The 16,863-nt window shown below is 35.9% G+C and overlaps 1 protein-coding gene and 1 long non-coding RNA gene across 5 annotated transcripts in view; both read right to left on the bottom strand.

Moving 5' to 3' along the window:
• The window catches only part of LOC141386143 (uncharacterized), a 248,468-nt gene that overhangs the window by 211,092 nt on the left and 20,513 nt on the right, over positions 1 to 16,863 (bottom strand). The window lies entirely within an intron of this gene.
• LOC147846972 (uncharacterized) lies at positions 116 to 5,381 on the bottom strand. 2 transcript variants are annotated; one of them, XM_087237486.1, is made up of 6 exons: positions 5,234 to 5,381; positions 3,615 to 3,721; positions 2,242 to 2,453; positions 1,070 to 2,146; positions 816 to 984; positions 116 to 735 (listed from the first exon to the last, which is right to left on the bottom strand). In XM_087237486.1, the coding sequence occupies exons 3-6, from the start codon at positions 2,450 to 2,452 to the stop codon at positions 600 to 602; spliced, it is 1,593 nt and encodes a 530-aa protein (XP_087093612.1). In that variant the 5' UTR covers position 2,453; positions 3,615 to 3,721; positions 5,234 to 5,381; the 3' UTR covers positions 116 to 599. The 2 variants fall into 2 exon arrangements, with proteins under 2 accessions (XP_087093612.1, XP_087093611.1); XM_087237485.1 differs by lacking the exon at positions 5,234 to 5,381 and having other exon boundaries at positions 3,615 to 5,226.

Here is a 16,863-nt window from a genome sequence, read left to right as displayed (position 1 = left end):
ATAAATATTCTCAAGTGTTTAGTTTACTTACTTTTACGTAGATTCTTAGATTTTAGCAATCCCACCAGTCATTAACTTAATCTGAAGTGTCACAATAATCACTGAAAAAAAGGTGTCTGGAAAGCATTTTCCAAAAGGTTTATTAAACTCCGCATGTAATCAGCCAAACACTCTGAACTCCTTGCTAGTACCAGAATATTTTGAAACAAAAAAAATAAATTAATAATAATTATAAATGCCAAAATCATAAGCATATAACACTATGTGCAGGGAGTATAATGAATTTGTTTTGTAACATCTTTAGAAAAATAAATTTAGTATATAAATTTGCTCTTTCCCTCAATGAAAACTAGAAAAAAAATGGAACAAATGCAGCCTTTAACAAAAATGTCTGTTACATTGTACTTTTAACAAAATCTGGAATAAGCCAGTTTACCAATTAAACAAAAACAATGCTCAATAAAACATTATCATTAACCCAAATACTAAAAGCGTACTTTCTTTGTTGGTGGTTAACAGATAAGGTAAACTGAAAACTCAATTAGTGGTGTATACGTGTTGTGTTAACACTTCAAATGATGTGAACTGAAAGTCCATATTTAACATGCCTCTCTCCACTCATGATCTGAGAGATCTGCAATGAGTGTGAGGACTCTTGGATTCACTGTTAGCTGTTTCTTGTTTTTCTTAGTTTCCACTTTTGTGCCCTTCTCAGGATTGATGTTGAAGAAACACCTTTATGAATGCAAGAATTCAAAATTAACCACTAGATTAAGTGATTTGTTTAAAATAAATAAATAAATAAAATTATTTACCTCTGAATAAACTCAAGTGTGGAGCCCAGACCCACAGGATAGTGAATGTTGAGGCAGTAGTAGGTTGCAAACATCATGCAAACAGCTGAGATGAAGGTGGAGATGTATTCGTTGACAATTTTCTGGTCAACACTCAGCATGAAATGCTTTGCAGCATAACATGATGTTCCTGCAAGAAAACATAGTTAGAAAATAACTATTACACATGTATTACACATGAGCTCTGACTCCTTCAAAAAAACAGATCAACTTACCGCATACAATGATGCATGGAGTCACAGGTAAGCCTTCCACTTGTACTTCTTTTGCCATACAAGTTTCTTCCACATAGAAGAACAAGTCCTCCTCTTTTTCATTAAAGTAGGAGAGGATGAGGAGCACCAGATCTTTTACATCTTCTGAGCAGCCCTCCAGCTGTCCTCTCAGAATTTTCAGCTTTGTGGCCGCTTGCAAAACATGTTTGCTTTTTTCTGCACAAACACTTCTCATGAAATCTAAAACACGTTTTCCTTTTTTTTCAACATTACTGAGGAAAGTCTCTTTCAGGGAAACACCAGTTAATTCATGAAAGTGAACTGCCATGCCAACTTCCTTGAATAAGAAAGGCCACTCTTGCATGAGGAATTGCAGATCGGTTCCACTGTTCACTGATTTACGCTGGGAGAAGTATGTGCACTTCATGAGATGTTTTACCTCCTCTGTGTTGAAGGTTGCCTGTTCAAATATCACTTTCATTTTCTCTTTTTTCTCTTCTTGGCTTTCCAGTGTCTCACTCACTGGCATAAACTTCATTTCCCACTTTATGCAGCCATATGTGTCCTGAACAGCTGCCCTCTGTTCAGCTGTGATTTCATCTGTGTCAAATTCATCTGACCCCCGTCTGCGCTTTAATATTCTTGGTACTGAAGACCGCTTTACATTTTCAATTCGTGCTTGCAGCTGCTTGACGAGTGAGTGATATCCTGTTCCTACCACATCACCTTCTATAACATCTTGCAGTGACAGTGGATACTTTGCTACCATTTTCTTCGCAACCTCTGTGGAGGATTGTTTACCAGGAGAAGAAGAGGCATGCATCATTTCAGCAACTACAATTCGGATCATTTCTCTGCGTAACTTTGAGCTTGGCCTTTTCCCTCTCTCCAAACTCTGCATTAAGGCTTCTGGGAGCTTCTCCCATGGAATCTGGAAGCTGTCGACCCAATCTGCAGTAGCAATCATGTGTCTGGGTGATGGTGAGGGTGAGGGTGAGGAAGACAGTGAGACTGAGGAGCACGCTGAGGACACTGGAGAGGTCAATGTTGACTGACTATGGAATTCAGTTGTCTCTGCTGTAAAATAAATTGAAATTTAAATGTACAGAATGAAATTTGTTTTTTTTATCTTAACTTACAAGTAAATGTAACTTTCTGCATAATGTACTTACTGGATTGTTTCCATGCAGCCAACAGTTTTCTAGCTTGAACTGGTCTCAGTACTGTGAGCAGATCAGCTTCCTTAATATACTGTAAATCTTCAGTGGCTCCCACACCTAAAGATTGTAATGTCTCCAATACAATATTTAGATTTGAGGTTGGTAGGTCTGGTAACACATTAGTAATGGCACTGCTTATGTTGCTTGGCTCTACGTCATCCATTCTGAGTAAAAAAATGTAAAAAGACAAAAAGAAAAAAAAAACTTTCAATTTTGACAGCACAAGACATAATTAGTGTGACAAAACACTGTGTTTCAATGGAACCAGTCGTTGTCCATCTTTCATGTAAGCAGCCAATGGATAGAAATCAATCATGTCACAGATGTTAAAACACTGGATCATTTCATTGTCTTTCCTCACTGAGTACACATGGTACTGAGGAAGGAATTCTGCTGTGTACATTGACACCAAAAGATAAACGGTGTTGTTTTTTACCAAAATGAGCACAAGTTCACCAAATTCCACCAAGTCAGTATACCCTGTGACAAGGAACTGTCCTTTCTTGTAGGCTGTTCCTTTATAAACCATTTCTACTGTGACAGCTGTGTTGGTATCAGTGAAACCATATTGTCTGACTGCATCCTGAATGCCTTTACTGTACAGTGTTGAGTAGAATGGAGAACCACCTTTAATTTGCAAAACAGCCTGTCTATTGGAGCCTGCTGATAAATAAGCCTGCAACATCTGATGTCTGTTAGACAAAGTGAGACCAAGGTTTTTGAAATTCCTCAAATTTCTTGCACATCTTTTGAAATAGCTATGCTTGCTTTCGAAACGCATTGTCCACAATCTAATCAAGGGGCCAAATTTCAGAGTCAGTGCTGGATAATGGCGTAAGTAATGATGCTTAGGTCTCAGCTTAGTTTCGGGGAATATAGATGTTCTGGATTCTAAATACTCTTCAATAAGGACTTCAAGATATGCAATTTGAGGAACAGAGATTTTCTGAGCACATACCATGTCCACAATGTCTTTCAGCTGCAGAGTCAGCTGCCACACATCATCTGCTGCATCTTTCACTTGATCACCAATTATGAGAGGCATCAGTCTTAAAAAATTCCAGTTCTGTATTGCATTTCCAGTGAGCTTACCTGCTTGAGGGTTGACCTCACATGGCTTAGCAGCAGCATCTGAGGCACAGTATTTGAACTGTTTAATACGCCTGTTCAATGTAGAGTATGTGAACCATTTTTTTTTTTTTATGAAGTATTTCAGATACAGTGCCACATCATATGACAAAACACCCTCAAATATGTCGTGTCCCACACAAGGTGGCAGACCAGGCTGACACACATTAAAGTATTTCAAAGTATTGAATTCTGACCTGAATTTTACTCCTTCCACGTCTTGTGCTCCTTCTGCTTGGATGCGGTCAATTGCTGAGTTATAGTTTTGAATTGTCCGGGCTGGTCCACACAGATTTGGATCACCCTGAAATTCAGATCGAGTAATTAGACAATATCTACAGAAATGTTCTGCACGGCTGAAATTTTCAGAGAACCCACCAATGCAGTGGGATCCTAAATTATCGCCGGCAATGCAATAGACCGTTCCTTTTACTACGGTTTCATCTGAAACAGGAATTCCATTCTCCTCCAAATACTTTAAGTCTGCTAGTAAATTAGAGAACACCTTAGCATGCCCAAATTCTTTAAAATCTTTTTCTCTGCACAATAAAACAAGTGACATGTGGTTTGTGTCTGACCTTACATGAAGTGGCAAATTAGCTACAGATAAATAAACAGCTAATATTTTATGTCTTGTCTTTGCAGAGCCTAAAGGATTAACAACTTCAAATGCATCCTGATACAGTACTAGTTTTAGGCCTGATGGATTCTGAACAAAAAATTCATTTGATTTGAACATCTGGCCATCAGTAACATCAGTTAAAACATCTGTGGGTGTGTCAGTGGGGTGCTCCTCAGACATACAATCCTGCCACATATCAGACTGCAATAAGCATTTTAAAGTCTCTTTGACTGGCACATAATAGGCAAACCTATCTTTTCTGTTCTCATCCCTTCCTAACAAAACAGTCTTAGGCTCCACATAATTGAATTTTTTTTTGAAACACTGAGCTCTTGTGTGTGCAGTCCTCATTGGCCCTGTATGACATGCAGAAAACAGATCAGATTCCTTGACAGACTGACAAATTTTGGTGATCTCATCTTCTGTTAAGGATGTTTCATTCTTTAGCTGTGAAGCAAGTTTACTTAAAGTATATGTCTGACCCAACTCGTGTATATTTTGAATCTCCTCAACAATGTTCTGTGTGGTTGAATCAGGCACTAAGAGCTGCCCTTGCAGTTTTAAGTAAAATAAACAAATATTTTTAAGAAAAAGATCGTTGAAATCGTCGGATGTATCTACATCACATTCAAATTCATGGCCACAGTCATGTGACGTTAATTCGGTTGTTACAGATTGTGAAGATGACTGATAAGCCGACGAGTCTCTGTACAAGTCACTAATTGTGCTTTCTGTGAAATGTTTGTGTTTCCGTGACATGTGGGAGGTAAAGGAAGATTTAACTTTAAAAGCATCTGTGCATCCTCTTACTGGACAACTCACAACACGTCCTTCTACAATGTGGTCTTTCAAGTGTGCTATTAGAGATTTAGCATCTTCACACTGTCGATCACATAACGCCATTGCACATTTAATAGGCATAACATCTGTCCCGACAGCAACGTTAACAGGCGCATTTACGTTATGTTTTCTGTAAAAATGAGCCTTAAGCGATGCATATGTACAGAAAGTCTGTTTGCATTCGGCTGCAAAGCACTTAAATAAACGCGGTTCATTTCGGTGAAGTTTGCAATGTATTACATAAGCCCTCAATGATTTGACTGACTTGCCACAGAAATTGCAACTCAACATCGCTAATACTGATTCTGTAAAAATGTACTTTTAGTGTAGAACCGTGTTGTCAAACAGACTTACCTCGTTAGCAGGGAGTTAGCAGGTGCCAAAGGTTTGCACTAAGCATCACAAGTTGAAGAGCGGGCGCGCTAAATCGGCGGCTGAAATATAAAATGTCGACAGTTCACGTTAGCTCATTGGGCGGTGCTATTCCGCCATTTTAAACGGTGTGCGCGCTCATTTTTCGCCAACTGAAATATAAAATAACGTTGACAGTTCACCTTTGTTTACTGAGTGGTGCTATTACTACATTTAAATATGCACTTTGAATAGTATAAATGTTCGTAATTTATACTCAAGTTAACAAGTAATTGTTAAATAAATACACTTTGCGTCAGACAAAAAGTCTTCCCCCAACTTCACAATTTGCAAGTTACCCTATGAAAAAATTTAAAATAGGCATTGGACTCACCACTTGCATTGCATGCAGATCGTGATTTTTTTTTTCTCTGCATGTGTGTTCATGTTTTTTACAGAATTTTTAAAACATGCTGTTTAATAATAAATAATCAATAATAAAACACATTTCATAATTAAAAACACTTTCATAATTGTCTTCATAATTCATCTTTTATTTTTGCTCATTCTAGCATCTTTTATTTCAACCTTTTATTTCAGCCTTTAACCTATATAGTTGTGATTAAATACAAAGTAATATGAAAAATCTAATATTTTTACAACATGATTACATAGTGGGCAACACGGTGACGCAGTGGGTAGTGCTCACAGCAAGAAGGTCACTGGTTCGAGCCCCGTCTGGGCCAGTTGGCGCTTCTGTGTGTAGTTTGCATGTTCTCCCCGTGTTCACGTGGGTTTCCTCCGGGTGCTCCAGTTTCCCCCACAGTCCAAAGACAAGCAGTAGTGTATGTGTGTGAATGAGTGTGTATGGATGGACCCAGTAATGGGTTGCAGTTGGAAGGGCATCCGCTGTGTAAAACATATGTTGGATAAATTGGCGGTTCATTCGGCTGTGGTGACCCCTGATGAATAAGGGACTAAGCCGAAAAGAAAATGAACGAATGAATGATTACATAAAGGTCGATATTTGTATTTTTACAATTATATCTTGAATTTGTTTTTCATTGCCTTTAGCAATTAAATCTCAGATTTGATCCATAGGGCCTATTTAATGAACAATACACAAAAGTACAGTAAATGACAGAATATTATAACATTTTACATTAAAGACTCAAATAAAACAGCATATGCTGGTGATGTAGCCTATGTTTTGATGCCCGTATTCTGGTTTCAATGTAATATCTTGGCCCTGACCACCATTGAGACCAGCAAGACCAGCATTGAAACCAGCATACCTTACCAGCATATGCTGTTTTTTGTTTTTGTTTTTCAACAAAGTGGATGGTTTGACCAAAAAAATAAATAAATATGTCATTAATCATTTTCGGAACAGAAATTAAAATACTTTGGATTTTAACATTGTAATTTGTGGCGTAAGAACCCTTGCTGTCTATGGGAGGAACTACGATTAAATCCAAAATATATTAATTTGTGTTCTGAAACTGAACAAAGGTCTTACGGGTTTGGATTTTTTTCTTTTTGAGTGAACTATCCCTTTTATTTGACTAACATATACCATTCTTTTAACCTCTTGTTACTGTAGAATTTAAAGTAAGTTTCTGTTGAATTTTTGAAGGTTTTATATTGTAAATTTTATAGTACACATCAACAAAATGTGTTTTTACACAGAATTATACTGTTGATTTTAGGGTAATTACTTGCTTGAGAAGTTACGGTATTTTTTTATTTATTTCACCAAAAAAATATATTTTTACTGTAAAAAGTTGTATTTATTACATATTAAAAGAGTAAAAATTAAAGTTATGTACTCTTTCTTAAATTACGGTGATTTAATGTATGTAATACAGTCATATACTATTTTGGTTTAAATAGTCTTTTACTGTTGCTGCTTTACAGTTTTTTACTGTAGTTTTCACTGACATTTTTTACAGTGTAGTTTTACACTGTTAATGCACTGAGCAGCCAATTTGGATTATTAGCTTGGACTGTTGTGGTCGAGTTTTAACGATAACATCACAAGCAGGTATTCATGTTAAAAGTTCTTATTAGGGGACAACTTGTAATTTCCAGCTTCCATTACAAATGGAGCACACTATTATGCTACATTCAATTAATACATTTAATAGCAGCAATTTGGTTCCAAACTACACTCATTATGAAGCATTTACCAAACAGAAATTTTGGAAAATGGTAGAATCACCTTAATGCATGTGAGAAATTATAATAAAGCTCACTGAGGTGAAACCAAAAACCCTGACATAATAATTCACATGTCATTCTTCTGGAGTTTCAAGTTATAAACTTTGCAGATGTACGTATATATTTTGAAGAAAATAAATCTAAATTGTGACATAAATCAAGAATTGCAATGAAGCAATGAAGTTACAACTTTAAGAAAACCTATAAACTCACTAATGCATGAAAAAAAGTTTAGAAATATAAACTCGTTTTTTTGTTTTTTTGTTTTTTTTTCACAATTCTGAGTTTGAAAAGTCAAAATATCAACAAAAAAAAGCTGAAATAATTTAACCATTTTTAGTTTATGCTGGACAAAACTGCTGCCTCAAGGCCAAAACCTTAGAAAAAAGAGATGGGCTGCGCCCGAAACCGCCTTCTACTCAGTAGGTACTGCATTTGAATTTAAATGTACAACTCAGCCGTTAGAAAAGTACGTTCTAGACAGTATGAATGTGAAAAGTATGAATGGAGTTCGGACATTCCACATCTGCCATTTTGTCTTGGTCACGTGACCTACCTGCGTCAGTTGCGTCGCTTCACTCCCATTCATGAATTCTCTCGCGAAGCATCATGGGATAGTGCAGAGTGCATGGGATGCACACTTCAGAATTTCGCTGGAAGTAGCAAGTCATCCGGGTACTTTTCGCATACTGATTTTTGAATTCTATGAATTCAGACATACTACTCGACTAACATACTGATTTTAGCATACTGTATAGTATGGAAGTATGCAATTTCGGACGCAGCAAATGTACTTGAATTTGTGTAGCCATGACTGTCATTATCTAGAAGCCCATTTCAGACCTTATTGTGTGGTGGGAAAACCATCCAGTGAGCCAATGTGTGCAGTTATCTGGCAATACAGTAGCATTGCCAGATTAGACATGCATGCGACCCTATCAAACAAATGCCGCAACAAGGCACAAGATGTGTTTGGTGTGATTTGTTGATATTTTCTGACCAGCGCAACCCTAATTTTAATGTGCTGCACCACATTGTTTAAATAGCAAATCCGTTTGTGCCATTTTGTGGACTCATGGGTGTTCCAGTTTAAAAAGGAGTGTGTTAAGGCACTTTAAATTTGCTGGTCTACAGTCCAGCGTAGAACACATTATGTGCTTATGCAGGTCCAAAACACATAAACATTGCTTAATACACACAGGATGTACAGTAATACAAAAACATTTTTACAAATAAAAAAAATTGACCACACTTTGTTGTTATTGTTCATTTATTCGTTTGCTGGAAATTAAAACTGGATTTAGAAATAGTTTTGAAACAAATTTTAGCGCTTAACAAATGAAATTAAAAATGTAGGCTAATGGATGTCTCCAGTGGAGTGTGTACAACACTGTTAAAGTGAGTTAAAGTAAAGAGAAAGTAAAGAGGCTGAATAGAGGAGGCTCGTTCTTTATCCTCATGCTGCTAATTTTCTGTTTAACTGTTTTCTCACTAAAGCGTTACATTTTTTTCACTAACAAAGTCCGCCATGTAAATAGTGAACGCACCATGGCGTGATGCAAATGACTCTTAAAGGGAATGGGAGATGAGACTCCGATTGTTTTGATGCACATTATTTTCAAATACACCCATAACTCATTAAGAGAATAAGCACAACCCTGTTAGGCCATGTGCCGTTACACAAAGTGTATTTCTTCAACCTTAAAACAACGAAAGTGGATTCAGACACACCCTTAATGCTTTTGTCCCATGCGCTTTACACTTAGATGTGCCTAGATCGTTAAAATACAACCTATTGTGTGAAAAGGCCACATGACTTTGAACAGTTAGGGGTAAAGTGAGCTGTGCTTTCCAATAGACAATGTTCAATCACAGTTTTATTTACAGTCTTATGATAATCAAATGAGTCTGTTGCATCTCTCGTTAGGTGGGCATTAGCAAGCGGCTGCGTCTCAATGTCCTGCTGAGTTAATGGACCTGCCGACCGTCCAGCATATTAGTGGGACTGACTTCTGTGAACTATTTACTTCTACTGCAAAACTGACTAGTCTTTTGGTCTAATTGGATCCAAACCCTTCCACAAATGGCCAAGTATAGCGAAAGCAGAGCTCTGCTTTATGCCCACAAAAACTATAATAGATACTATACACACACAAAATGTCAATATAATTAATAAATTCAGTGTTTTAAACATAATATTTTAACATAAGTCTTGATATTTAAGAGATAAATAAACATTTGTGCAATTGTTCTTACAAAATAAAGCTTGATGCAAAGCAGAGACCTGCTATAGACTGAAAAGGCTTCTTTTTTGCTTTTATTTATACTGCTTATTACACAGCTGTTTGCCATAAATAAACAATTATACATAAAACACTGCTCTAATAATAGCAATAATAATTTGCTTACCTTTTAATTAAATTAATTAATTATTCACACAGCACAAGATGACAGTCAAACAGTCAAGAACATCGATGTGTTCAAGTTCGGTTGGCTTTATTGCCATTTCAAAAATATACAGTGCACTGCTCAGTGAAATGTATCAATGTTCCTCCAGAACCAAGGTGCTACATCAAACAAAATAAATTGACTACATAACAAGAGCGCATAGTGCGGTTTGTGCAACATTTAGTGCAAATAAGACAACCGACAAGACAGGACAGTACAAGACAAGAAACATGAACAATAATGCAGACCAGTACACTACGGATGCTGTGCAAATATTGGATCAAATTTAATTACTATACAGGTAAACATTTGTCACTGAGGTAGACATGTTGTACAGAGCAGTGTAAAATTAGCAGTTGTGCAAATATTTCTGTAGTTGTCCGTTAATTTTGTGTTGTGTGTGTCTATCAGTCCAGTTTCCTCATGTATAGAAGATATGGCATGTGGGAAGAAACTGTTGCACAGTCTGGATGTGAGAGCCAGAATGCTTCTGTATCTTATGTGACAGAAAAATGTGTGTGTGTGTGTGTGTGTGTGTGTGTGTGTATATATATATATATAAGCATCTAAATATGTATAACTCGTTAACGGTCATGATTGACAAATCAAAATCAAGTATTCAAGAGAGCCATGTAATAAATGTAAATAAATAAATACATTTAAATATTGCAATATTAAAAGCATTAACCAATATAATTGATGAATATATGATGTGATGTAATATAATGTAATGTAATATCATATATTCAGAAATTAGTAGTAGTAATATAGTAAACATCAATTTATTCTTTTAAAGATTTGTATTAATTAAAATTATATTAATAATTTGATAATAACTAATTCCCCTTTACTCGTGCCCATAAAGTAGCTGCTCTAATGCTTAAGGAATTGCCATTTATAACTACTGTTATGATTTGTTGTTGTTGTTGTTGATGTCACTGATGACCTATCAACTTACAAGCCATGCCCTAGCAACCCATAGACTTCCATTGTAAAAAAAAAAAAAAAAAACTGCCATTGACATTACATTGGACAGACTAACAACATACCAATCCATACTAGCAACATGGTAATTCATACTAAATTCATGCTAACGGCATGCCAGTTTACACTAGAGACATGCTAGTGGCATGCTAATTCATACTAAAACCATGCTAACAACATGCTAATCTATGCTAGAAACATGGCAATTTATGTTAGTAACTGCCTAGCAACCACTTAGAACACATTAGCAACCGTCTAGCAACACTTTAGTACCCACCTAAAACACCCTAGCAACCGCCTAGCAACCACCAAGAACACCTTAGCAACAGTCTAGTAACGCCTTAGCAATGACCTAGAACACCATAGCAACTGCCTAGTAATGCATTAGTAGTCACTTAAAACATCCTACCATTGCCTTAGCAACACTTCATCAATCACTCAGAAGACCCTAGCAACCACCTAGCAATCACTTCATAAACAACCTAGCAACGATCTCTCTCTCTGTGCATTTCCCTGTCTGGCTTGGAGCATGGTAGAGAGGTTTGGTGCCTTCAGTTTATTTATTTATTTTTTTCCTGAGTTGTAAGTAGAGAGGTACTTTTCTGTATTTTATTTTCTTTATTTTTCAGGGAAGTTTGCTCTAATTTAGTTTGGTTTATTGTCACTTATGTTGGTTTAAACATTCACAATGTTATTTTGCTCCTTATTTTCTGTAAATAAATCAAATTTTCTTGTTAATTCTCAGTGGTTTGTGTTTTGGCTTATATTTTGGGGGGGTAGGGGGTGGGGGGGTGAAGCACGGTAGGCATGGGCCGGTAAAACATTCTGACAGTATAACCTTGAATATAAATATCACGGTTTCATGGTATCACTGTATTGTGATTACTGATCTAAAATATATTATTTTTAAATATCTGGGTACAAAACAAAACCTTTTTCCCATTTGAACACAATACATTTTAATTTGTAAAACATTTATATAATTTAGTTTTAAATATTTTGGAACAGTAAACATGTCTGGCTAAATAATTCAAAAGAATTATTGACTTCTGCTGTCTTCATTTGTTTCAAAAACACTGATTGTTTTTACAAACCGACATTTTTGGACATCTTTTCTACTGGCGATACTGTTGTCCTAAAAAACTAATAAAAAAATGTAAGTAAAAAAATATATAGGAACAGTATAGCAGAAAAATTTGATGGTTTTAAAACTTTGACTTTTCCAAACCGCGATATACCTTGAACACGATTATCGTCCCATGCCTAGGGGGCCCCAGAAATTCTATTGTTAATCCCTGTTATCTCGTTACATTTTGGTTACATCTCTTTTTGATTAAGAACTTTTAATTTAATTTGTAACACTATGAAGTACAACAGTGCATTAGAACACACAGGGAAAATAAGGTTTGGGCATGCATAGTCTTATTTGATTTCAGCTTGGGGTACTGAAAAGTATACTATGTTTCTTAACTTTGAACTTAATTAAAGCAAACCTGTGACTGTGAAGGTTCATTCTGGCCACACATTCCTGCGCAAGAAACACAGATGAAGAAAAGCAGAGAAAATTAATAGCATGGGCAACACCTTGACAGAATCTATCAGAGACATATGGAGACACGCTGTCCTTTTACTCCAAAACTACACCATGTCCAGCCAGCGTGAGAACGGCCTGTCCAGGCATCCGGGCCCTCAGAGTCGAGGGGACACAGAGAGCATTTCTCTAGAGACTTCACTAAGTAAACTTGTGTCACTGTTTTGCAATCAAGAGGGATTTACACTCAGTGTCAAGCACAGGACAAAAGGATATGAGTGTGTGCGATGCATGTTTGTGTGTACAGACCAACATGTTTATGACTATTTGTTATCAAATCACTTACAGTCTTGACAGAGTTTGACAAAATCTTGTGTGCTCTCAAAAGGAAAAATGGGTTGTCTTATTGACACCGTTCCTCCCATAATTGTCTTTCCTTGTGTTCCTCCTCCAAGAACTAGACAACAATGTTATGATATGATTATGCAAGACTTCCAGAGAGTATGTTTACAGTACTTACAGTAAATAAGATCATATTTACAAAATATAATAGCAAATCAAACAGTCAGGAATAGCCTACACTTTAAAAAAATATATGACCAATTATATATGTTTTTAGGTCATTGTAAGTGATTAAGTTAATCATGTTCTAACTAAATTTTATAATTTACGCAAGCTGTTTTGAGTCAGTTTAACATAATATATGCTCAATGAACACTTAGGGTCATATCATACACGCGGCGCAATAAGATGCAAGACGTATTTGATGCAATTTGTTGCTATTTTCAGACCAGCACTACATTGGATTTCCCGTTTTGCGTCACATTGTTTAAATAGCAAATCCATTTGCGCCACTTTGTAGACTCATGGGTGCTCTGGTCTAGAAAAGAATTGTATTAAGGCGCAGTGTTGGCAGTGGCACGTTGCGATTTTGAGGAACTGAAATAGACTGCGCAATTGATCAGCAGAAAGCAGGTCTAAAGACCAGCAGAGCATCATAGTTGTGTGCCTTAAAGGCATACACATTGCTTAATACACACAGGATGTACAGAAATACACAAATATATTTTACAAAAATAAAAGAATTAATGGATTAAAATATTCCAAAAATTATTATTGTATACATAAATATAAAAACCACTGCCTCCATGCTCAACGCCATCTCAGGGGGCTTTTTTCATTTAATTCATGACAACTTGCTTTTGTATATTGTTGTCATTATTATTATTATTATTATTATTATTATTATATTTTGTTCACATGTTGTTCACACCCATGAGTTTGGACTAAACGGGGCATAGGAAGTGTGTTTGGATAAATCTCAGGTTTTTGACCACACTTGTTATTATTGTTTTATTATTCGTTTGCTGAAAATTAGAACTGAATTTAGAAATAGTTCTGAAAGAAATCTTTGTGCTTAACAAATGAAATTAAATATGTAGGCTAACAGATGTCTTCAGTGTGGTGCGTACAACACCGTTTCCTTATCCACAAAAGTAAAGGAGTAAAGTAAAGAGTTAAAATAAAATAAAAAAAGTAAAGAGGCCGATTGAAGGAGGCTTGTTCTTTATTCTGTGATGCAGATGGTTTGTTAAATGGTTTTCTCGCTAGGAAAGTATTCAGTTTTTCCACTTACAAACTCCGCCATGTGAATAGAAGAAACTAGATTAAAGACCTATCTTTTTACTAAAGCATACACTCAGTGCATCACTTGGTATGATACATGAATGGTCTCCACACAGGTTTCTTCATCTCATTTATGTACACTATGAACAGCAGCTTCGCTAATTATTCTCTTTATTCTCTATTTCCACCTGGGGACACTCATCCTAAGACCCTCAGACCAAGCAGCTCCACTGATTTGATCCAAGACCAGCGACAAGATGATCCTTAGGTTTAAATATCCTGGACCAGGCCGTATCCTGAGCAGCTTCTGTGGTGGTCATGGAAGAGTAGAGAGCATGAGACTGATTCCTGTGACACTCCAGGGACAGATGAGTCTTCGCTGAGGTCCAGCTTCCTGCACTTCCGGCACTTGGACTGCAGCTCTGCACAAAACGTTTGGCCAGTGGAGAAATGGTCATGCACAACTGAGCCTGGTTTCTCTTAAGGTTTTTTCTTCACTTTCGCCAATTGGTGAAGTTTTGTCCTCGCCGCTGTCGATACTAGCTTGCATGGTTTGGGATCTGTAGAGCTGCGCATCAATGAATTTGCTCTTCAGTGTTTGGACTCTAAGTAGTGATCATCAAATCACACTGAACTGAGCTAAACTGAAGTGAACCTAAACTCTGAAAACTGAACTACAGTTTCAATTTACTATGATCTTTTATGTGAAGCTGCTTTGACACAATCTACATTGTAAAAGCGCTATACAAATAAAGGTTAATTGAATTGAATTAAATAAATATCAAATGTGCCATGGCACGCAGAACTGACTCTTAAAGGGAATGGGAAATGAGACTCTGATTGGTTTAATGCACACTATTTAAAAAAAAAACAACCTATAACTCATTAAGAGATTAGCACAACCTTGTTAGACCATGTGCTATTACACAGAGTGTATTTTTCCATCCTTAAAATAGCAAAAGTGGACATGCCCTTAATGCTTTAGACGTTGCACCTAAATCGTTAAAATAGAGCCCATAACATTCATTTGATTCAGCTTAAAAAATTAAGGCAACCAGAATTTTTTTACAGTGTAATAAAATAATTAAAAAAAGGAATTATATATTGTTAAACAAAAACTTTGTTTTATATCAACGATGACATTTCTTTTAAATCGTAAATAAAAATGTTCTATTAAATGTTTCCAGACTAGAACTGTATTATATTGGGGAAAAATGACATTGCAATATAAATTTTTATGCAAAATATGTGTGATATTATGAATATAATTTCAGAAGATAAGTATTAATATTAAAAATCATAATATTATATTGGTCACAGATACATCTGTATAAAATACACATCCATCCATCCATCCATCCATCTATCATCTATCTATCCATCCATTCACCATGTTTTTAAGAATGTATATTACAATTTTATAATTTTATTACTTTTTTGTGCATCTATTAATACACTTTATTAGTTGCAAAAAAAAATAAGCATTTCGTAATCAATCATCCATAATCTTTTGTAAATGTTCGCAAATGTATACCTCACAAAACTGAAAACCTGATGACACAGACAGGTCATTAGAAAGCCATAGAAGCTGCTTTAGCAAAACTCTCAGATTAGAGTAGTGTGTGTGTGTGTGTGTGTGTGTGTGTGTGTGTGTGTATGTGTGTGTGTGTGTGTGTGTGTGTGTGTGGCCAAAACAGTACAGTTCTTCTTATCTTATAAAAAAATAAATAAATTCCTTTTGAAGACCTACCAAGACAAACAACTACTTGAATATACTGTACGGAGAAGAAAAAACAAAACATAAGGCATCAGCTTCAAATGACACTGACTGAAATGTTAAAATAATACTGATTTTCTGGTAAAGCAATAAGGAAATGCTAATCTTTACTTTGTAAATGAGTCCAACTAAGCCGAAATACAGCTTGAAAAAAACACAGTCTTTCTCTGTGAGTTGTTCATGTCAGTGTCTGACTCTAGCGGCTCTCTAATAAGGGACTGTTGACTAATTAAATGTTTCACTTGGATCACACTCCCACACAAAAGCATACAGAACAAATCATAACTCCAGTGCAAACTTTAACCCTGAATAGCACGACCATAAATGCATCACTTGAATATATGTGCTTCTGAGAGGAAAGAGCTGTAATTTTCACTGAAATATCACTGATGAAAACATTCTCTGACCGTTCAGAAGGTAACCAGCAGACTTCTTCACCTTTATGACCTTCGTAATGTCATAAATAATTTTCACGTTAGTTTTTCTCTTCCATAAACTGCTTTAGCACATTCCCCCAAACTGAAGTATTGTCTTATAACTGTTTGCAGTGCTGCTGAAGCCATAACTTTTGTAGCAAAGCCAATAAATCACTTTTTTGTTGCTTTCACATGCACACGGTCCACAATGGCTAAACACGGTTTAGAAATGGCTTGCTTTAAAATGTTACCTTTTAAATATATTAATACATCATCTCAATACAGTTGATGAACTTATGGAAAAAGTAATCGATCCAAAATAATATACCAATTCAAACGTCCTCTTCTTCTCAACAATGCAGTTTATTATTACAATAAAAAAAAAACTCAATTACAATTTACAATTTAATTAAAGTGTTACAATTTAAACAATTCATTCATTCATTCATTCATTTTCCTTTTAACTTAGTCCCTTTATAATCTGGGGTTGTCACAGCGGAATGAACCGCCAACTTATCCAGCATATGTTTTACACGTCGGATGTCCCTCCAGCTGCAACCCATCTCTTGGAAACATCCATACACACTCATTTACACTCATACACCACGGACAATTTAGCTTACCCAATTTA

Source organism: Danio rerio, chromosome 1, assembly GCF_052040795.2.
Source record: "Danio rerio strain M-AB ecotype USA chromosome 1, GRCz13ab, whole genome shotgun sequence".
NCBI classification, from domain to species: domain Eukaryota; kingdom Metazoa; phylum Chordata; class Actinopteri; order Cypriniformes; family Danionidae; genus Danio; species Danio rerio.
The sequence above is the reverse complement of the archived record's forward strand: the minus strand, read 5'-3'. Positions and strand labels throughout refer to the sequence as shown.